The sequence below is a fragment of the Protobothrops mucrosquamatus genome, unplaced genomic scaffold (assembly GCF_001527695.2).
Source record: "Protobothrops mucrosquamatus isolate PMUCROS unplaced genomic scaffold, P.Mucros_1.0 scaffold_293, whole genome shotgun sequence".
In the NCBI taxonomy this organism is placed as follows: Eukaryota; Metazoa; Chordata; class Lepidosauria; order Squamata; family Viperidae; genus Protobothrops; species Protobothrops mucrosquamatus.
The window spans coordinates 223,192-245,919 of NW_015386369.1; the positions used below are offsets into that span (position 1 = coordinate 223,192).

The 22,728-nt window shown below is 36.8% G+C and overlaps 1 protein-coding gene across 1 annotated transcript in view; it reads left to right on the top strand.

Moving 5' to 3' along the window:
• SCUBE3 (signal peptide, CUB domain and EGF like domain containing 3) overlaps nucleotides 1–22,728 on the top strand; it is an 83,266-nt gene that overhangs the window by 34,853 nt on the left and 25,685 nt on the right. The window contains exons 4-6 of the mRNA XM_015831974.1: nucleotides 2,073–2,198; nucleotides 3,309–3,425; nucleotides 20,581–20,697. Coding sequence (XP_015687460.1) covers nucleotides 2,073–2,198; nucleotides 3,309–3,425; nucleotides 20,581–20,697 — 360 coding nt within the window. The remainder of the gene's footprint in view (nucleotides 1–2,072; nucleotides 2,199–3,308; nucleotides 3,426–20,580; nucleotides 20,698–22,728) is intronic.

Sequence of the window (22,728 nt, forward strand, 5' to 3'; positions counted from 1 at the left end):
TTTTTTTTTTTTTTTTTTTTACTCTCATCTGTTTTGGGATAATGGATTTGATTAATTACTGGAATCTTTCAAGTGTTTTCCACTTTACTGAAATGTTTTCTACAGATACTTCTACATTATTAAGTTGGAATACATCATTTTCTCAGATGTGACTCCAGATGGTTTAGACCAGACATGTCAAACACAAGGCCCGGGGGCCGGATGCGGCCCATGAAGTGGTTTCATGTGGCCTGTGAAGCCATCCTGGAAACAGTGAGGGAACGGCCCCTGCTGCCTTGGCCCTGGCCCAGGCTGGCTGGGAGCCAATGTACAATTTTGTGATGGCCATCTATGCTGAAACGCATTCAGTCGTAGCTCCACAAGACCATCTAGAAACAGCGAGGAACCAGCCCCTGCTGTGTCGGCCCCGCCCCCTGGGTGCATGCTGAGGAGGTGTCACCCTTTGTGAGGAATGAAGAAATGCACCATGCCTTGGTGCTTGCCCCGGTCCCACCCCCTTCTGCCAGAGACCCTCAGATCTGTCCCGCTCCTGCCCAGGCTCCCACAGGCACCCTGGACACAAATGATGTAGAGCTGGCCATGCTCACCCAGTAGGCCACACCCACTCCATCCACGCCCACCCAGTAGGCCCACCCAGTAGGCCGCACCCACCCGGCCCCCCGAGGGCAACTGCAATGCTGATGCGGCCCTCAATAAAATTGAGCTTGACACCCCTGGTTTAGAATATAGCCATGTTCAGTAGGCAACTGTGAGTGTTTGATATCTATCCAAATGGGATGATCAAGCTAACAGGCAGCAAAAATATGTAAAGAGAATGTAATAAAAACAACCACATGAAACATAATAAAATATCACTAAAATTATTCTTAAAAATAGGACTCTCTCTGAAATAAGTGTCCTTTCTACATCACAGATTGACTTTAGTTTCCCTCCTGTGGTCGGTCTGACTTACTCACAAATACTTTCTCTCCTATTTAGACCTTAACATCTGCCTTGTGCAATGAAGTAGACAGACCTAGTCCCTATGGATCCTAGTATTCTTCAGCATACCCAGGCCATGATGCAGAGGGCATGACCCTATTGGCTCTGATTGCCTCTTACAGTGGGTGGCCAACATGAAGAAATGGAGGCTAAAGCCCAGAACTTGGTGTCCTTCAAGTCCAAATAAAGCATAAACAATTCAGGGATGTGAGTCAGCAGGACCCTGTTTTGTTCACAGCTTAGAAAGGTCAGATAGCAGTGTTGTAGCTAAAGCTGCTTTGGCTGATTCCCATTATTGAGAAAGCCTGAGAGGCTTTTTGATTCTGCTGAAGAAACAACACTAGAGCCTGTAGCATCACTGATCAACAAATCAGGGATTTTGACTTAGAGTTTCTGGACTGCTGGTATAAGGAGAAGGCATTGGCTAAGGGACATAATAGGGAGGGGGTCACAGAAAATTCATTGTTCTGAGGGTGGATACATGATGATGTACTAAGGGTTGGGCACAGTAAGATATTGGTACTGGTTAATCAGCTCTACAACACATGATGTCTCACAGATTTTAATTTAATAGGTCAAACAATATCTTGAAATTATGGCAGAACGTGACTATAGTACACCAAATGATTTCCCAGTAAACTGTTAGGAGGTAATTTTCATTTTTCTTTCCTATTTCCAGAAATTTCCCTTTAAGGTAAGATTTCCAGGGGATATGGATTGATCACAATTCATTTTTATCTTTAAATCGGGATATTGCGTTGTATTCAGTACATGTTAATTCATATAACTCTAATGAATTAAAGCCTTAGTTGTTTCTGAAACCAGTGAATCTTAAGAGTTCTAGTTCTAAAAAGTGACTGTATTTTGAACGTAACTACAGTTATTTTAGCAAAATGGCTATAGTGGTGTGCAGTTCCTTGAGAGTAAATCCTATTGAATTTTTTAAAATTTGCTTTAAGTTGATAGATAAAGAGGTTAGCTAAGCAAGAATGAACTGCCTGGACAGCTCATTCTAAAACAGAATTATATATTCCTATTGCTGTTTCTTGTGTTGTTTAGGTAGCTTTTATGTTGCTTCTTTTCTCTTTTAGAAGGAATGAACTGCATGAACAAGAATCATGGTTGCGCACACATCTGTCGTGAGACCCCCAAAGGTGGCATTGCCTGTGAATGTCGACCTGGCTTTGAGCTCACTAAGAATCAACGAGATTGCAAATGTAAGTGTTTACCTGGGGAACCTTTGTCAACGTAGCAGTTAGTTGTTTTAGAAACACTAATATAGAAATAATGGATCTTTGCTAGAAGTGTACTTTATCAAGAGGGGGACATCATAGAGTTATAACTGCCAACATTACTTTGTGCAGTTGCATCTATATATCCAGTCATATTAATCATATGTAATACTCTGTTCAGATGAAAGAGGGACAGCTTTCTCATAAAAGAAACCTCCAGTTTGCAATACTTATCTTGTGATGAGATTGTACATATTTTCTGCTAAAATAAATTAGCATTTTAATTGACATGATGTTTGAACTTATATGCAGATGCATTTGCTATTTTAAATTCCACTAAACTCCAAGGATTATAGCAAGAAAGAAAAAGTTAAATGTTATGCACTTCTTTAAAAAGAACATGTTTTCATAAAAAAAAAATACAAGAAATAATTCATAAGTATTAGAGCCTGATCATTTTTTTAATAAAAAGCACGGATTGCTTTTCATCATTTTTTCTTCGAAACTAACATCTATAGCAGGGGTGTCAAACTCGCAACTTCAAGTGACATGTTGCGCTGTATCGCAACTTTTTTGCCATTGCCGGCAATGGGGTGGGCTTGGTTTCGCTAAGATGTATCCGGCCCACGGGCTGGCAGTTTGACACCCCTGATCTATAGCCTTTGTTTGCATTCGGATCTATGACATATCACTGTCATTCCCATACAGATTTTCAAAATCCCAGCATCCCCTCATTTCAATTTCATCCCATATTATTTTTTCCCCTGTTGGTATTGATCATGCTATACTTCTGGATGATTTTATGAGTGATTCTGAAGTGCATAAAGTTTTATCTCAATCCAATAATTCTTAATTATTTCAAGAAATCTGGCAACTTGAACCTGTTTGGGGTTTGTTTGCATAACACACTGCATGCAAACCAGGCTGCAACATTTTAGCCTAGTGTGGTGTATGAAGCCAAGCAGTTGGATTCATTCAGTAAAGGTGATTTAGTTAGCTCTGCATTACTATATTGTGCAAACATAGTCTTTTGGTTAGCTAAGTATGATAATAATGTTTGGAACTATTTCTTACTTCTTCTCTTACACCTCTCAGTGACTTGCAACTATGGTAATGGAGGTTGTCAGCACACCTGTGATGATACAGATCAAGGTCCAAAATGTGGTTGCCATGTGAGGTTTGTGCTACACTCTGATGGGAAAACGTGCATAGGTAAGTGAGAGATACATAAGCTTTGGTTCAAAGCAAGTGTGTGAAATCATAATTTAGGGTATCTTAGATTAAACAACTTTACTGTAATATTATTGACAACATTTCATTCAGATTAATCAAATACATTGTCACTATAATTAATTGCCTCTGATCCTCATAAAGCTATTGTGCAGATAGAAGATGAGAGGGAAAAATATCTACCCATTACCCACCATAAACTGTTGGGCATGATAGAATAACATGATAGACATCAGCTACTTCCACCATCTCTCCCTCCATCTTTTGCTCCATCTCTCCCTCCATGGCTTTGGCCTCTGAGAGGCAAAACGGTTTTTACTGCTGGAGGAATCTGACAATATGAGGACAAACAGAACTGAGCTCAGTACTTCTCTCAGCCACTGTCCAGAAAAGATTGCCAATTTTATACTGTGTGCTTTTATTGGTATCCATTTTTTCACACACACACCCATACATACATTCAGATAGAGAAAACTCTCCTGATTAAAATGATAAACCAAGGTACATCATTTGTTTCATTTCTAATTTTCTGCTATAAGTTATGCACAAATGATATAAGATAGGGTTTTTTTAAAAAATAAAATCTGCCCTATTCACAGGCCAAAATCAATGGTTGCTAGAGTTCTCTGCTTTTTATTGAACACAGAAAGACAGACATCCTCTGGGCAGTCTGGGAGATACTTTTCTTTTTAACTCACCATAATTTGGAATGTACATATAGTAAATATTTTTATGAGATGAAATAGACAAAATCAAAAATTTGGTGTGTATCAGTTTTACTTATCTTCTTTGATAAATCTGATCATCCCATTTCGGTATACATATATTATTGAAAAATATTGATTTTATATGCATTGTAAAATATGTAATAATTTTGCAGTGTTTTAAAACTAAGAATTGCACCATAGAATTCAGAAAAATGCAGAGTCAGAAGAATTATTGGGAATTGTTATTTCATTCTGAATAGTTGACCTTTGGTTATAATTGGAGAGGAAATATGGTAGGGGAAAAGGAAGGAAAAAGATAATATGGGTTGTCCTCAACTTACGACTACTTGCTTAATGACAGTTTGAATTAAAAACCTCCAGAAAAAGCCAATTACGATCCTAAATTTGAACTGAAGACTTTGCCCTGCCGCTATGGTCACAATTTGGGCATTGAGCAGTCGGATTGCATTTATGACTGGTTGCAGCATCCTACAGTCACATGAATGTGATTTGTGGCAAAAACGCCATTGGTTAACAGGATTTGCACTGACTGCATGACATAGACTTACAGTCATAAATTGGGTCCAGTCACATGATGACATGACTTAATATTGTAAGAACTTATGACAGAAATTCCGGTCCCAATTGTAATTGTAAACTGAGGACTACTTGTATACAGTGCCATTTTCATCATATGTATATATTTGAACAATAAATGCATAATAGCATCAAATGCTTATTCAGAATTGCATGTGCATGCTTGCTTATTCTTTATTTCTGCTTTTCTGAGCTTGGCTGTAAACAAAATGTGATATTTGTTGAGTTTCACTATATTGATTCAACATGTCCAGTTTTCATCAACACCATAAATTCCACGTCGAAGTGCACAGACCTATCACATAGCAAATGTGAGGAATCAGGATGGTGAAATGACTGATAAATCTCTATATGGAGAGTTCTTTAGGTTGATTTTCTTTTTTCAATGTTTGTCATATATCTTGTTGAAATGTCAGACTGACACTGTAGGAGGCTATAATACAGTACTGACTTTTGCTGTTCCAGCAAAGTTGAGTGCTCAGAGGACCAATTCAGTCATGCTGTGTCACTAAGAATCAAACTAGACGAATGATGAGAACTTCAATTGTTTTTTTTAAAGAGCAGAACCACAAGTTTTAAATCTGTTTTATAGTTGCAATGTTAAGGGAGGGGAGTTTAACATTTTCCTCTATGGTATTTTCTCACTGGAAGCTATTTTTTTCTCCTATTACTCTTCCCCTATGAAAAAATAAATAAATATGCAAACTGTAGCTTTTATGAAGCATTTTTAATCCATCTTTGAAAAAGGAGACATCAAACTGAGATAAAGAGTTCATGCAAGTGCATACATACAATATATGCACATTACATACAATATATGCACATTACATACATCTGTACTGTGTGCTTGCAATATTTGAATATGGGATTAAAGATCCATTCAGTTTACTGAGCCTTTTCCCCAGGTAAACTAGTATAGCAAGACAACCTTATGGTTTTTTTTTAAAAAAGATATAAATATGAAACTATCATCATGGATCTTGCACTGCTGTGTTTAACTGAACAGAAAGGGCATCTGTGGAATAGTTTGAACAAAATCTTCTAAATGCTCTTACAGAATTGGCCTCTTAGCTGCGGAGAAACATTCCTACTTAGCTATGCTTCAAATTTCACAACCAGAATATCAATTTTTCCCCATGTTGGGAATATTAGCAGATGGGATTGTGTTCAGTGGGTTTAGGAGAACATAGGAGTTATAATAATGGACACTTTGGTTTAACTGAAAACAAGAGTTAGTTGAATATTATGTACATTTGGAATTTAAAGTTCATATATCAAACTGATTTCAAAACAGGTTGCTTCTTATTTCTCAGAGCTAAGTCAACAGAGAGGGTTCAATATGAGTGGGAGTGCACTGTTATTAGCTCTTTCTTTACAGATAGCTCCATAATGACCTAAGAAAGTTCTTCAGGGGGAAATTGCCACTAATGGCTATCCCCCGAGATCTAGTGAATAGAAGTCTAGATCTGAAATTCTACCGGTTGCTGAAGGAGCCAGATCCTCCACCAACTGGACTTAACTTGATTGAACAAGCAAGAAAATCCTGTATCCTATATTTCACCCCAGGTGCCTGATTTCTAAAACGGTTTTTAAAAAATAATACAGTTCCTATTAATACGACTAATCAATAAACATAACTCAAAATTATTACATTTGTTTTTGTTAATTTCTATTTCGCCTAATAACATCATTGATTGTATTTTCTGATTTCTCACAAATGTATTCTATTATGATTACTTACATCAAGGGAATTATAGAATTTTAAAAGTATTGAATGAAGTCTTATCATGTTCAAGGATACCTACTGTCCTGACTTGACTATAATATCCTCTGATCTACCAGAACAAAGCAACCTGTTCCAACCCAAAAATTGATATTATAAAGGTTCAATCTGAATATCCAATCATATTGTTCTATTGTAACAATTATTCTCAGCATGAACAAATCTATTACTGGCTTCATATACCTATGCAGTTTAAGAGATTACTTATATGAAGTCCCACATAAAAAGTGATCAAAACAAATTACTGTAAATATTTCCCTTCTTGTTCTGTCTTAATTTATTTGAAAACAGTTCCCTTCAACTGAATCTGCTGAGTGGTCTGAGCCTCTGGGAAAATACATAATTTCTGTAACAATTTCTTCCTGGAATTTAGACCTAAGTCATGCCAGCCTATACTCTATCCCTTGATGATATGTAAGAATGACTTTTGCTTAACAATCCTTGTAATTGTACTTAATTAGACTAATCTTGCCTCCTCCTGCCCCGAGGATTAGAATAATATAAGGGCTTCTCTGTTGACATAGTAGCTGGAATACAACTGGCTTATATTTCAAATTATTCATTTAGTACTATTATTTTGCCTGCATATGGACAGTTTTAGTTCAGAAGAATTAGTACATGGATTCTAAATAAATATATTTGGAAATAAATCCAAGTAATTTGACTGAACCAAATATAATTTAGAATGTTGCCTGAAAGATCTTGAATATGGGCCAAGACTCATTTTTAGTTTTCTCTTATGGAGTAATGATTAGCTTTTCTGTTTCCTTAAATGAAATTCTAATACTATGTGTAATTTTTGCTTCACTGCTTGTATTGCCTTTGAGCCATTCCTTTCTTTCTTGCCATGTATTTTTATTTTGTTTTGTTTTGCATGTTTCTGCTCACAAAATATGGTTCATTGGTGGCTCCTATTTTACATAAACCATCTACTTTGAATGCCGTAACTGAGGTCATACTAACGCTAGCAGACAATTCCTTTCATTTGTTCTGCTCTCAAGACATTCTGTACCCATGCCCATTTGTTATACTCCTAATTGTGCTGGCTTTCCAGGTATAGATATTATAATGCAACAAATGTGCAATTGTAGCTCATTTTGAATTGCTTATTCCCCAGAGAATAAGGGATTTTTTTTTCTTTGTTGGAGTAGTTGGCAAAGTCAAAACTGGAGTGTGCTCTTTGTAAAGATAGTTTGATGATTGATTAGTACAGTTTTGGTTTCTAAGAAATAATAATTGTTTTGTCGGGTTATACTTCACTTTACGTGAAAAGTATTTGACAATTGAGCTTTTTTGTGCTTCCTTCATGAATAAATGTACTCAGCTGGAAATCTGACTCCTTTATAGCTTAACAGGGCCTCACCCACATGTTGAATAAGTTGGAAAACACTTTAACCTGATTTTCACAACAAACTCTGCAAAAAGCCCTCCCGCAGCTCCGTAAGTGTGAAAGTCTTAATTTTCCTGGAGTTCAGATTTAGACCCAGCTGTGATAGATGGTGACCTTCAGGGTCTTTAAATAAACAACAAAGATGCTTCTGGTCTGCCTATTCTCTCAGAATTGGATATGGAGGGAATTTGCCATCTGGGACAGCTCTTCATTGACCTGAGAAGCTGGCTATATGGTTTGAGTTTGTCTTCTGATTGGTTTTTGTCAGCTGTATGAATGCGAAGGAGAGCAGTAACAGCTGAAGCATCCCATTTACATATACTGTAGTGCATTTTCTGTTCATAGCTGCCCTGCATGGAAAACACTGTTAAATTGTGCACTCAGGGTTATTACCAAACCTCCAACCCCACTGTCTCCATAGAGAAGCACAGGGAGAGATTTATAGCTAGGCAAGAGGTTAAGATACCTCTTTGGATATTTATAACTACCCTTTTTTCATTTTAGCTATAACTCCCCCCTTCTGATCCTTCATTTCCCCTGACATATTTCATCATTTCACAAGGAATAAAGTTTCTAAATGGAAACTCACTCCCTTGGCCAAGCACTTTGAAATTGAATGTGGTATATTTGAAGAGGACAGGCTGTCTAATACAGGTCCCCTTCAGATCACACGGAGGCAGGAAGTGCAATCAGCTTCCTTGAATGACAGTTTCATTTGGTTGTGGCTGGCATTTTTCATTCCTCCACCCAACTTTTTAATGCTGCTTTTAAAAATGTAAATAATGAGTAACTTTCTCCTTTTAGGCAGAGTCAGTCCTAATGAAGGTTACCTTATCCTTAGGGTCAAAGGCTAGAGAAGAGCATACTGCTAAGTATCAGCTATTTATCTTCTGTAAAAATTATTAGCAAATGAAGTGCTACACATTCATTTTGTAGACAGCTAGCCTAACACATTGTGCAGCGGAATGGAAAGCATAAATGTGTTTCACATATTGATGGTACTAATGCTTCCTTTATTTAATGAATTTAAATCATGACTTTGTCAGAAATAGCATTTGGGGTTGTTAATAATAAAATGTAGATTAAAATGGAATTAAAATATAAAATAATTCAATTAAAACAATTAAAACATACTTTAGCAAGCAAGCCGGTTAAAAAGCCAGGAGTCAGTCTGTATAAAATTAGCTTTGCCTGTTAAGCATAAGAAAGAAAGAAAGAAAGAAAAAAAGAAAGAAAGAAAGAAAGAAAGAAAGAAAGAAAGAAAGAAAGAAAGAAAGAAAGAAGAAAAAGCTTGCCGTGTCTCACTTCCTGTGGTACCAGCATCTGGAATAACTGGTGGGAAGGACTTTTCTCACATTCTCAATGAGAACAGATCTCTCAAAGATCTTAAAAGTCAATGGTCTTTCAAAAATTGTTGGATAGGGCTTTGTAGGTTATAACATAGAATGAGTTGGGTCTCAAAGTGGATCTGAGACCAATGAAACTATTGTAAAAAAAAAGTCACATGTTTTATATAATATGTTCTGATTAATAGTCTGGCTGTAATAACTTGGACCAATTGAAGTTTTTGGACATGTTTGAAAGGCAGCTATATATAGAACATGCTGTAGAAGTCCCAAAAGGATGTAATTTTTAGACATGTGTCTCCATAAGTAGATTTGACTTATCCAAAACTAGATGTCTATGAAGATTTTCAGTCATCTAGTTTTATCAAAAGTGGTTTTATTTTTTAAAAGGCACCTGGGCTGATTTTTTTGAGGAAGAACAAGACATTTCGCTTCCTATTCTGGAAACTTCATCAGTTGTATTGGATGGTGTAGGAGATGGAAGGATAGTTATCAAAAAATAAAAAAATCAGTCCAGTTGTCTTTTCAAAAATAAAAATAACTTTTGATATATCCAAAAGTAAGCACACACTCATCTATACTGTGCAGGAATATTTTTAGTCAATATCAAAACCTGGGATTTGTGAAACAGAGGTTTAAAAAAGGTATAAATACATCTAAAATAAACTGAACCTTTCTTCTGTCTTTTAACTGATCAGAAGAAGCTCCTGCCTCTTTATGAATTTTGACTTTATTTGCCTTCTTCTATTCCAATGCCAATTCAGATGCTTTAAACCTTGAACTATTTTTTGGGATTTAGATGATAATGAGATAGTTTGTATCTGTTGGATGTCTTCAATAAACCTGTGTCTTCAGGGAAACTTCAGGAAAAGTTTCTTATAAGCTACAACTAGCTAATGTTGTCAGTCTCAACTCTTGACAATTGCCTGGATAAATCCATGCAATTTTGTTGGCAGCATATTTGGAAGTGATTTGCTATTACCGGTTCCTTCTTCCTATGACTGAGGGGAAGAATTCGGTCCAAAGACATCCAGCAGATTTTGTACCTATGGAAATACTAAAACTCGTGATCTCCCATTTTTAGCCTTGCAGCTTTAATCACCAAATTATATCAAACTGGCTCATCACACACAAACCAAGAAATGGCATTATTGGTAAATACTTTTTGGCCAATCACCACTTGCCTCTTACCACTTAATACAATAGCTTTTCCAAGAAGGGCCAAATTGTCATAATATAGTGCCGGAAACAACCTAGCCATACAAATCCCGAAGATGCTTTTTCACGAGGCAACTGGACTTTCTTGCTTTTCTTTGAAGACGTTTTGTTTCTCATCCAAGAAGTTTCTTCAGCTCTGACTGGATGGTGGGAAATGGAAAGATTTATACTCCTGCAGACAGCTGTTCATTTGCATTCTTTTAGCTAGTCTTTAAAGCTACCTAGAGGCTTATCTGTGTCTTCAGGGTCACACCCATTTGCACTACTTAGGTGACCCTTGAAGACACACATTAGATTTTATGGAGCAATGGAGAGTAGAATATCAGTGTCCATTTATTCTCTTTTCCATTTTCAGGGAACATCTGTCTTTTCTCCACAATGTTACTTGACTCTGGGATTTGGTTCTCATTAGATCTAACAAGCCTGCACTCAGACGCTATGACTCTCTTTACTCCCTTTGGAATAATTTGTTCCACATGCTTGGTTTGCACTGCCCAGTTGCATGCTCTCTTCTGCTGCCAGCTTGTTGAACTGTGGCTTAGGCTTGTCCAATTAGCTATTTCTCTGTGAACTTTGCAAGTGTTTGATAGTAATTTGGAAACCTATGAAAGCCTGTTCATCAATGTATTGTAGATCATAGACTACATGCCTAATGAATGGTTCCTAGGAATTAGATCGCTTATCTGGTATATACAATTCTCAGAGAAAACGTATAAATTATCTACTAGAAACAAATACCTTTCAAGACTCTTAGATGAACAGATGCATGCAGGTTCAACTCTTCAGATGTATATCGGAAGATCTAAAGTAATGGTGATTTGAAAAATGCATTCCTATCCTAAGAAACTCTATTACAAAGATTAGATGAGCTATGTTAAATTCATTAAGGTTACAGTTCCATATATTGTATACTATGTAGACTTATTAGAATTAGGTTAGAGTTAGAGTGTAATTATTCATTTAGAATAATTAAATTTGGTGCAATTTCTTTGGAAGTAAAATTCATAGGAATAGGTTAGTAAATACTTTAAAATATATTGTAGCTGAAAGTTTATATAAGTAGCCTTCATTTAGCAACTATACACAATCTTTGCAGGTCTGTAAAGCAATGGAAAGCTGAAGATCATAAGCACAATTGTGGTTTTACTCTGTGACTTACTTACCAAGTTGTAGGTCCCAATTATGTTTGGTAAAAGAGGACTACCTCTATTTATATTTGATTAGATTAAATAAATCAATTAATTTAGCTTGCATCTAAAGAAATAAAGTTTTGTTATTAAGTGCTATGTGAACTCACTTTCTTCCCTTATCATCCTTTTTCCTTTTCTATTGCTCCTTTTTTTTAAAAGGGCCTTTAAATGCACATTTTAAACTGCAGTAGGAGTTTTTTCAGCTGGTGAATGTATTAGAATTCTATTTTTTTAAAAGGACTACTATGTCCTGTGTCTTCTGACTGCTGCTCAATTCACAAGCTGAATTTGGTTTGTTGGTTTCATAATAAATTGTTCACTTTGCTATTGTGGACAGTCAAATTTGTTTTACATGCATGCTTGCTTGCTACCCAAGGGTATTGATCTATCTTCTAATAAAAAAAAAACTTTTTCAAAGCTGCATTTACATTTAGCTACAAAAGACATTTAAATACTAACAGTATTAAATACTAATTTCTGTCTGTTGTCCACATCTTTTTCTTCTCTGCCTATACCTATAAAAACCCACTAGATAGTTTTTAATAAAGTGAGAGTTACACTAGTGAACAGAGAGGAAAAATATTGTTGGTGAAAAGAAAATTAAATTGATCCATTGGCCAAATGACTTGGTTTTATCTAGAATTGTATGTGAAGTTGGGATGGGGAACCAGGGAGGGATATCACTGAAAATCTATGATTCAACTGTTCTTTGGGAATATTTACATTTTTAAGAAACCAAACTCCTTGCTGGACACTGTTTCTAAACCACTTTTTTATAATGTTAAACAGGGGAGAGGCACCTTCAACAACACGTTACCCCCCCGACGTTTTCTAATGGTAAATATTTATGTTCTATATCTCTTTGAGGAGTTTAAACTATAGCTGCATCTTCTAGTTGGGAATAAAATAACCAGGCACTCCTAACCTGCATGCCTCAGTTCACGTTGTGGAGAATAGGTGGCAGCTGCATTAACCAGAACAGCAGTTATTACTAACTATTTAACCTGCCAGCTTCTGCCCTTTCTAAAATCCATTTTTGCTCTTGAAATCTGCATGGCCCCATTTATTGACAGAAATGTAGATAGGCCTGGAATTGTCCAGACAACAGAGAAAGAGATACCCAGCCAATAGGATTATTCAAGAAGGAACAAACCAATTCTGAAATGGAGGGCTTTAAGCAGTTGCTTGCTTTGCTTGTGCTCATCGCTGTTCTTTTGCTAGATATTATAATCGTGAGCTCTTAAAAGCTAAGGATCAATCGATGTATTATATTACTTTCTTCTATATTGTGGGATCTTTAAAACCCATCAAAAAATTCACTTATTACCTGTCTTTCGTCACTGCAGACTTCTGTAATAGAAGAATAAAAGTTATCATGCCATTGATGGGATCAGAGCATTATTTCATAAATGAAAAGAAGTCAACAAAGGATCAGTAACTATATTGAGAAATTTCTAGAAATAACTATAGCTCTACCTGAGAAAGTTGCTTTTGAGGCTATACTTTTAATTGTTATGATTAGAAGATCTGTGGCAGATAGATGGGGATAGAATGGAGGTCCATGTGACCTTTAAATTTGGGTTGGTTTTTTTTTTCATTTCACACTTTCAGAATATAAGAGTTACTTATCGCTGTAACTTGTGTTTTTCTTTTTATCTATCTACCAAACACAGGAAATTTTTGACCCAATCCCACAGCAGACAAAATCATGAAATCACATATTTCCTCTCTAAATCACTTTTCCTCACTTTATGTCTATTTGTGAATTACTTCCCTCCCAAAATGCACCCTTCTCTCTCTTTCCCCTTTCCTTCCTCCCCCTTCCTTTCCCTTCCCTTCCCTTCCGATTACTGCAGATGCTAAAATTCTCTTTATTTTTTTTTTTCTATTCCCAGACAGCATTCCTGAAAATAAGATGGAGTTACACTTGATGATAGGTAGTTATCTTTCTTACAAGTTGGCCCTCTTTCATATCCATAAACCTTCAAAGGATGCTCTTTGAAATAACTGTTTATGATAGAAGGCAGCTAATCCAAGTCTGAAGTATTGGTAATACAGTGAGGGGGAAAAATATTTGATCCCCTGCTGATTTTGTACATTTGCCAACTGACAAAGAAATCAGGCTAAATGTTTAATAGTAGGTTTATTTGAACAGTGAGAAACAGAATAACAAAAAAAAATCCAGAAAAACACATTTCAAAAAAGTTATAAATTGATTTGCATTTTAATGAGTGAAATAAATATTTGATCCCTTTGCAAAACATGACTTAGTACTTGTTGGCAAAATCTTTGTTGGCAATCACAGAGATCAGATGTTTCTTGTAGTTGGCCACCAGGTTTGCACACATCTCAGGAGGGATTTTATCCCACTCCTCTTTGCAGATCCTCTCCGAGTCATTAAGGTTTTGAGGCTGATGTTTGGCAGCTTGAACCTTCAGCTCCCTCCACAAATTTTCTATAGGATTAAGGTCTGGAGACTGGCTAGGCCACTCCAGGACCTTAATGTGCTTCTTTTTGAGCCACTCCTTTGTTGCCTTGGCCGTGTGTTTTGAGTCATTGCCATGCTGGAATCCACGACCTATTTTCAATGCCCTGGCTGAGGGAAGAAAGTTCTTACTCAAGATTTGATGGTACATCGTCCCATTCATCGTCCCTTTGAGGGTTGAAGTTGTCCTGTCCCCTTGGCAGAAAAACACCCCCAAAGCATAATGTTTCCACCTCCATGTTTGATGGTGGGGATGGTGTTCTTGGGGTCATAGGCAGCATTCCTCCTCCTCCAAACACGGCAAGTTGAGTTGATGCCAAAGAGCTTCATTTTGGTCTCATCTGACCACAACACTTTCACCCAGTTCTCCTCTGAATCATTCATATTGGCAAACTTCAGACAGGCCTGTACATGTGCTTTCTTGAGCAGGGGGATCTTGCGGGCGCTGTAGGATTTCAGTCCTTCACAGTATAGTGTGTTACCAATTGTTTTCTTGGTGACTATCCTCCCGTATAATTCTGGGCTGATTCCTCACCGTTCTCATGATCACTGAAACTCCACAAATTTTGCATGGAGCCCCAAACCAAGGGAGATTGACAGTTATTTTGTGTTTCTTCCATTTGCGAATAATCGCACCAACTGTTGTCACCTTCTCACCAAGCTGCTTGGCGATAGTCTTGTAGCCCATTCCAGCCTTGTGTGGGTCTGCAGTCTTGTCCCTGACATCCTTGGACAGCTCTTTGATCTTGGCCATGGTGGAGAGTTTGGAATCTGATTGATTGATTTCTTCTGTGGACAGGTGTCTTTTATACAGGTAACAAGTTGAGATTAGGAACACTCCCCTTAAGAGAGTGCTCCTAATCTCAGCTCATTACCTGTATAAAAGACACCTGTGAGCAGAAATCTTACTGATTGATAGAGGATCAAATACTCATTTCACTCATTAAAATACAAATCAATTTATAACTTTTTTGAAATGCGTTTTTCTGGATTTTTCTTGTTGTTATTTTGTCTCTCACTGTTAAAATAACCCTACTATTAAAATTATAGGCTGATCATTTCTTTGTCAGTGGGCAAATGTACAAAATCAGCAGGGGGTCAAATAATTCTCCCCCATATATTGCTTTAGTTACATTTCCTGAAATTGAAATATAGAATATGTATAGAATATTAATTATGAATGAATACATGTCCCGGGATAATGTTGCGGATCCAATCTGGGTTGGTCACCAGGACCAGAGGTTTTGCCTTCCGAGCTTTTGGACTCATTCCTTGAGGATAGGCTCCAGCATGAGTCCAAAAACTCAGAAGACAAAACCTGGGTGACCGACCCAGATTGGATCCTGCAGAATACTAATTCTCCATATCTGGAATCACTGTGGTACTTTGGATCTTTCTTAGAGATATTCTATTTTCTGCCATGACTATTTTAATCCCTACCCCATGAGTGCAACGGAATTAAATCATCTTTGGCTATACAGTGTTAACTAGTATTTTACTCCTTCCATCGAAAACATCCAACTATAACTACAAAATGCATGAATTCTGTTGTGCTTTGCTATCATGTCAGAGGCACATTAAACAAGTAGTGGGGAGGATTAGTTGTTTCAGTGTCTTTAGTAACTTGTCAGCCTTGTCTGCCATCTTTCTGATACTGTCTCCCTAAAGATCTGAAAGTAGTGATACAAGAAATGCAACAAAATCTATTTGCAGGACTTGCAATCAAGTGCCTTCTGAATGGAAGCAAGGAATCTGGAATTTTGCAATTATTGCCTATATAAATGAAGAAAATGAAGTGGAGAAGAAATTATGAATAAAAGCACTGTTTTAGCTGAGCTTTTTTCATAATCCCAATGTATTTATGTTTTATTTTTTTCAAATTGGACTGACCTAATGGGGTGTGGAAGAAAGGGGCATAGGAAAGAGCCAAGATATGATGAATAGATTGTCCTAAGCCAAATACTTCCCATTCTTGATGTGGTGCTGTGATGTTTTCCCTGCCTGCTTGTCATATGCAGAAGAAGGAAATCAGCAAAGCACAAGGAACCAAGTGATCACTTTGTTGCACACCTGTCTGAGCTACCTGACCTTAATGTTGGATTGGTACTTAATTGGACTTCAACTTTTGGGGATGAAAATTTATTTCTGGGAAGTAATTCACAGGAAAACAAAAATAAAGAAAAGTGGGACATCAAACAAACAAAAAAATATATTTTTGCCATGTTTTGGTCTAGCCTAGAGTCCTGGATTTCCCAGATGGTCTCCCATCTAAATGCTAATATATTTAACTTTGCTTAGATTTCTAAATCAGTAAGGAGCAACCAGGTGCTGCTGCTTCCTAAGGTAGTATATAAGAGAGAGACATAAGAAAATCAGTTATATGTTTTATTTCTGCTTATGATTTTGAATTTTTTCAAAAGTTGTTTTATACTGAGGTCCAGAACTCCACAGGACTTTCATGGCTATACAAAATTAGCAGAATCAAGAGTAGGAAGGGACCTTTGAGGTCTTCTACTCCAATCCCTGCTCAAGCAGGAAACCCTATAACATTTCAGACAAATGGTTATCCAATTTCTTCTTTAAAATCTCCAGTGTTGGGGCAACCACAACTTTTTGCAGGCAGGTTGTTCCACTGATTAATTGTTTTAACTGTTAGGAAATTTCTCCATAGTTCTAGGTTGCTTCTCTCTTTGGTTAGTTTCCACCCATTGCTTCTTGTCCTGCCTTCAGGCGCTTTGGAAAATAGCTTGACTCCCTCTTCTTTGTGGCAACCCCTGAGATATTGGAACACTGCTATCATGTCCCCCCTTGTCCGTCTCTTCATTAAACTAGACATATCCAATTCCAGCAGCCGTTATTTATATGTTTTAATTTCTAGCCCCCAATCATCTTTGTTGTCTCAACATTTTTTTTTATATTGTGGCGACCAAAACTGGATGTAATACAGGTAGTCCCTGACTTACAACTGTTCATTTAGTGACCATTCAAAGTTACAATGGTGTTGAAAAAAGGGACTTGTGACTGTTTTTCACACTTACAACCATTGCAGCATCCCCACAGTCACATGATCAAAATTCATATGCTTGGCAACTGGTTCATATTTATGACCGTTGCAGCTCCCAGGGTGTTGTGGTCTTCTTTTCCGACCTTCTGACCAGGAAAGTCAATGAGGAAACCATATTCACTTAACATGTTACTAAATTAACAACCGCAGTGGTTCACTTAACAATTGTGGCTAGAAAGGTCATAAAATGGGGCAAAACTCACTTAATAAATGTTTCCCTTAGCAACATAAATTTTGGGCTCAATTGTGGTCATACCTCAAGGACTACCTGCATTCTCAGTGTTGTCTTACCAAGACATTATAAAGTGGTACTAACACTTAAGGCTTCTTGATTCTATCCCTCTGTTAACAGAGCCTAGGATTGCATTGGCTTTTTTGGCAGCACATTTTCTTAAAGTACAAATTCTGTGTACTTTAGTTCTACTACATTCTGAAGCAGGAACATGCACTAGTAAAGTTGACTGTGCATTAGTTACTAAAAGGGTATGCTTCACTTCGGCATCTAATGAAACAAACAAAAGAGTAGAATCAGATTAGAAAGAAGTATAGTATGGTGCTAATAGTAGTTACCTCTATGCTGTTCTGTTAATCTATGTTATATTCGGTTTGTAAGTTCTTGATGATTGCAGGAGAAATGTAATCATTTGCATTGTTCAAACTAACATCAAATGCTGGTGATAAAGAAATTAGACTTTAAAAATCTAGTAAATCTAATTATGGACATATTTGGGAGTAAGGAATGAGCTAACAGCGTGCTCATAAAATTGTATAGTCCTAGAATCTGGCACACATGCTAAAGTTCTACAAAATTTTCCCTTTAAAAAGTTTAAAAAGTTAAATTAATCCTATTAAGGATTATTGTTTATTTTTTCCATGAATGAGTATGATCCCTATTTAACAGAGCTAATTTGGGAGAGAACTGTTACAGAATGACATAAAATCAGAGACAGTTTCAGTGATCAAATATTTGGGGAAACATGTAGCTAGTTGAGATGTTTCTTATAAGGCTGAACCACTTTTATGTGGTTTAATGAGTACCTAATAAATGTATAAAGAGATCCCGTAATCTGAGCACTAGGATGCAGTCAGTTTGAGTAGGAAAATAAGGCAGGAGAAGCAACAGCCAATGCTTATGTTGTATGCTGTAGATCACAAAAATAGATAGAAGATCTGGACTGATTATAGAACTTTTTGAGAAAAGAGACAGTAACAATGGAAGAGTTCATTCAGACATCTCTTGAAAAAAACAATTCAGCCGAGACAAAATTACTAGACAGAATTTCATAAACAGAAATCTTTGGATCCATAACAGTACAGAAGGGTTGCATACTTCCCAAAAATAAGACATGGACAATATAACTGCATAACACTTTAAGAAGGAAAAGAGGGGAGAGATTTAGAAAATAAGAGTTCCTAATTTAGGAAAATTGAGTGTTTTTCATTTGGGTGAGAAAAACATCAAAATTCAAAGCACGCAGCAGTATTGGATAGCTGCAAATACAAAAAGGATCTGGATGTCTTGGTAAATCGTAAATTGAACATGATTCAAAAGTATGATCTAGTTGCAAAAATCTCAAACACTATTCTAAGCTGCAAAGTATAACATCAAGATGAAGAAAAATAATTACTTTCTACTCTGTATTGATCAGATGAGGTCTAGAATATTATATTCAGTTTTAGTAATTGGATATATAGGACATTGACCAAGTGGAATGTTAGAAGAGAGCAATCCAGGAGATAAGGAGCTGGAAAGACTTATGAGGAATAGCTGAAAGCATTGTTATTTATTTTTATCCTGAAAAAGATGACTTGAAGGGCTATCAACTAAAAGACAGGATACTCTTCTTCAGTGTTGTTCCAGATGACAAGAAGGCCAAACAGTGGGTTTAAATTACAAAGAAATAGATTTTGATTAGACATCATGCAAAATTTCCTAGTTGTAACAGCCATTCACCAGTGGAGCCACCTGCCTTGGGAACAGATTCTGTTTACTGGAAGCATTTAAACAAAGATTAGGTTCAGAGGCATCCATGGGAGGGATGCAAAGGATGGAATAATTCTTGTGTCATTGTAACACAAGCTGCACCCATTTTGACGTGTGTTATGATGTTGCATACGCATGCTTAAGGGATGGAACTTGCATCACAACACTCAATTTTTCATCCTGATGAGACCATAAGATAATGCATATGTTTCTGGTTGGGTTGCTATCTGACATGAATTCTGTAGTCATGAATTGCTACACTTAAGAGGTTTAGACTAGATGATTTTCAAGACTATTTTAAGCTTCTAGAAGCCTGAACAAACATACAAATGGAAATGTAGATGCTCTGTTTTAGGGATAAGGCTCTTTAAAAAAAACATGATACAACCCTTTCTATTCTCAAAATCAAGGACACTCATTCGTGAAACTATTATTTAATGGGGACCAGTCACAATGTTCTGTTCCATTATTGCATTCTGGAGTAAGAGATTACATATTTAATAAAAATTTGTGTAAACCTTTGACACCCAGATCATAAATTCTTGCTATCTTGACATGGATTTTTGCCATTATAAATAATTGGGGCAAGCTTAAAAAAAAAGATATCCGAAACTTTGCAGTTGTCCTTTTCCCCTGCAAACATTGTCTCCATGTTTGCTGGGAAGATGGTGATGGAGAAGCAGGTTTAAAGGTAGAAAGTAGGTCTGATTTGCTTCTGATTTGCTCCTGCGTCCTCCACTTTCCTGCTCAAAAAGCCTCTTCTGCCCTACCTGTTAAGTCTGGAGAATAATGGCGCTTGAGACGATGCATTTCTAACAAGTCTTTATTCTCTGCTTCCAATCTACGAACAACGACAAGCCCAGAGGCACGCAAGCCTCTATATATACCCTCCGATCCCCGGGCAATTCCAACCAATAACAAGGCAGTCTCTTCCCGCCTTGCGCATGCGCGCAAGGCCGGCGCCGCTCAGTCTGGTCCCGGGCAGCTTTTGCAAATGCCCGGGACTCTTGCAACTTCCCGCGCCTGCTTCTGCAGGCACGGGACACAACACTACCCTTTTTTCAAGTAGACTCACTTCTAATATCGTAATCTAGACGAGAAAAAAATACTTCCTAAAAAAAAATCAAGCTTTCACTTTTCAGGTGTTTGGATTTGAGTCTAAGTGATGTATTCAGATTTTTTTATTTAAGCCAAGGAGTTTTTTTGCTTCTAGAAACAGTGCCATCATTCCAGAAACCCAGCTCTTAAGACATGTCATTCCTATATTAGAATTTTTGTAGAACTGCATATATCCATGTTTAAAAGATGCTGGAAAAATGTTAAATGTATGTATACTTTAAAATAATTTTAATTGGATTTTGATCTTCTTTCAGAGACCTGTGCTGTTAACAATGGAGGCTGTGATAGCAAATGCCATGATGCAGCCCTAGGAGTTCACTGCAGCTGTCCCATGGGATTCATGCTTCAGCCTGACAGAAAAACTTGCAAAGGTAAGATGCAACCAAAATCTTTATCTAGTAAATGGAAATGGTTCTCTGATGCAGAGAAAAGGATACACCCATGTCCTTCAACTGGGATTAATTTTGCATTAAGAAGAAACTGAGGTTTGTAAGAGCCATGGTGGTGCAGTGGTTAGAATGTAGTATTGCAGGCCAACTCTGCCCACAGTCAAGAGTTCAATCCTGACTGGCTCAAGGTTGACTCAGCTTTCTATCCTTCCGGGGGTCGGTAAAATGAGAATCCAGATTGTTGGGGGCAATATGTTGACATTATAAACCACTTAGAGAGAGCTGTAAAACACTGTGGAGTGGTATATAAGTCTGAGTGCAATTGCTATTGTTTTTAAAGAACAATCTGAAAAAATTGCTGAGAAATAAATGAGACTTCACAAATGGATGGAGTCTGTGTTCTGTCTCTGGCAGCTCCAGGGAATGTGACCTTAGTTAAAAGTAAAAAACAAAACAAAACAAAAAAAACCACCAGCTCCTCTGCTGAAAGCTGTCTAACCAGCTTACTGATTCCAGACCCCATTTGTTTCATTATTATTTTTCAGAGCTCATTAACTCTAAGATGCTGGAGTTGCAGGAAAACATAATACCCCAGAACTATATTCTCTGTGTCTGGGACTTTATTACTGTTCAGAGCTATTTTATTTCTAATACATTTCAGTGACAGTAACAATAACGGTGACAATTCATTGTGCTTGCTGAGGTTTGTTGGATTGGGGCAAGACAAGGGAGCAATTTTAGATGACGTCTTGTTTTCTGGGATTCATCAGTTTTAACAGACCATTTCCTAGCAGTAAATTTTCTGGCATGTGCTAGAAGTAAAAATATTTCTTTATAGATAGTAGGAACTTTATAAGAGTTTAGGGAATTAAGCGAGGCAGAGAATATGTTCTTTCTACCTTTTTTGGCAAAAGAATTCTAAAACTACAGCTAAATTTAGAATATAATCATTTGGCTCTTATTTGAAATTAATTGTTGGAGAGAAAATGCATTGATTCTTTGTCGTCTTCGCTGCTATCTTGTGCTATCCATTTGAAAAGCATATAGAGGACAATAAATGAGGGGTGTTACTGTCTGTAATTTTTTCCTTTGTAAATTATTACAGCCTATTCAGCAGACACTTTCAATTGCTTATGAAAACTACCTTTGAAATCAATCTTTTTCTGGCTTTTAAAAGTGGTGATGTCTTATGTTGCTGCTGCTTTAAATTATTTTAATTTTTAAAAGATGTATTGTTTCATTAATCTTTTTGTGATCTTATGTTCACTTAACTGTTATAAATGAGCTTTGTCTCAGAAAAATGTGATGAAAATTGCAATAAATAATTTGGTGTAGTCACATTTGTATAGTCTACAAAACTATATATTTACATTTTATTATGATTAAAGCTTTTTTACCAACATTGACTCTATGAAATATGTTGGGTTGAGAGAGACTGAGAGTCACTCAGGGAGTTTCAAGAGTTCATAGAGATTTGAACCTGGGTCCTTCCAATTCCAGGACTACCATACTCCTATACTACAGTCTCCTCTTTTTTTCTCTCTCCTCTGCATTTCCTTACATGGGGATCTTACAACAAAATTATGAATTCTTCCTAAACGCAACTGGACAGTATTCTTAGAAATCCCCCAAATACTAATGAAGTTTCAGAAAAGCTGCATTTTGGATTTAATCTATATTAAAAGAATCTGTCCAAGTCAATTTAACTTGGTTTGGAAGTTAACCAAATCCAGTACTTATCTTTATCTGAACTATCATAAAAATTCCAAGCAGTACTGGATAATTGGGTAACAAGCACTGAATCTGTAAATACCCTACAGCACAAGGAATTATAGATAGATCTCAATTTACAACCATTCAGTCAGCAAGTGTTCAAAATTATGACGATGCTAAAAGAAGGGATTTATCATTGGTCCCCAAAGTTACAGCTGTTGGCGCACCCCTGCAGTCATGTGATCAAAATTTGGCCACTTGGCAGCTCATCCTCATTTACAACCACAGGGATGCTTCAAC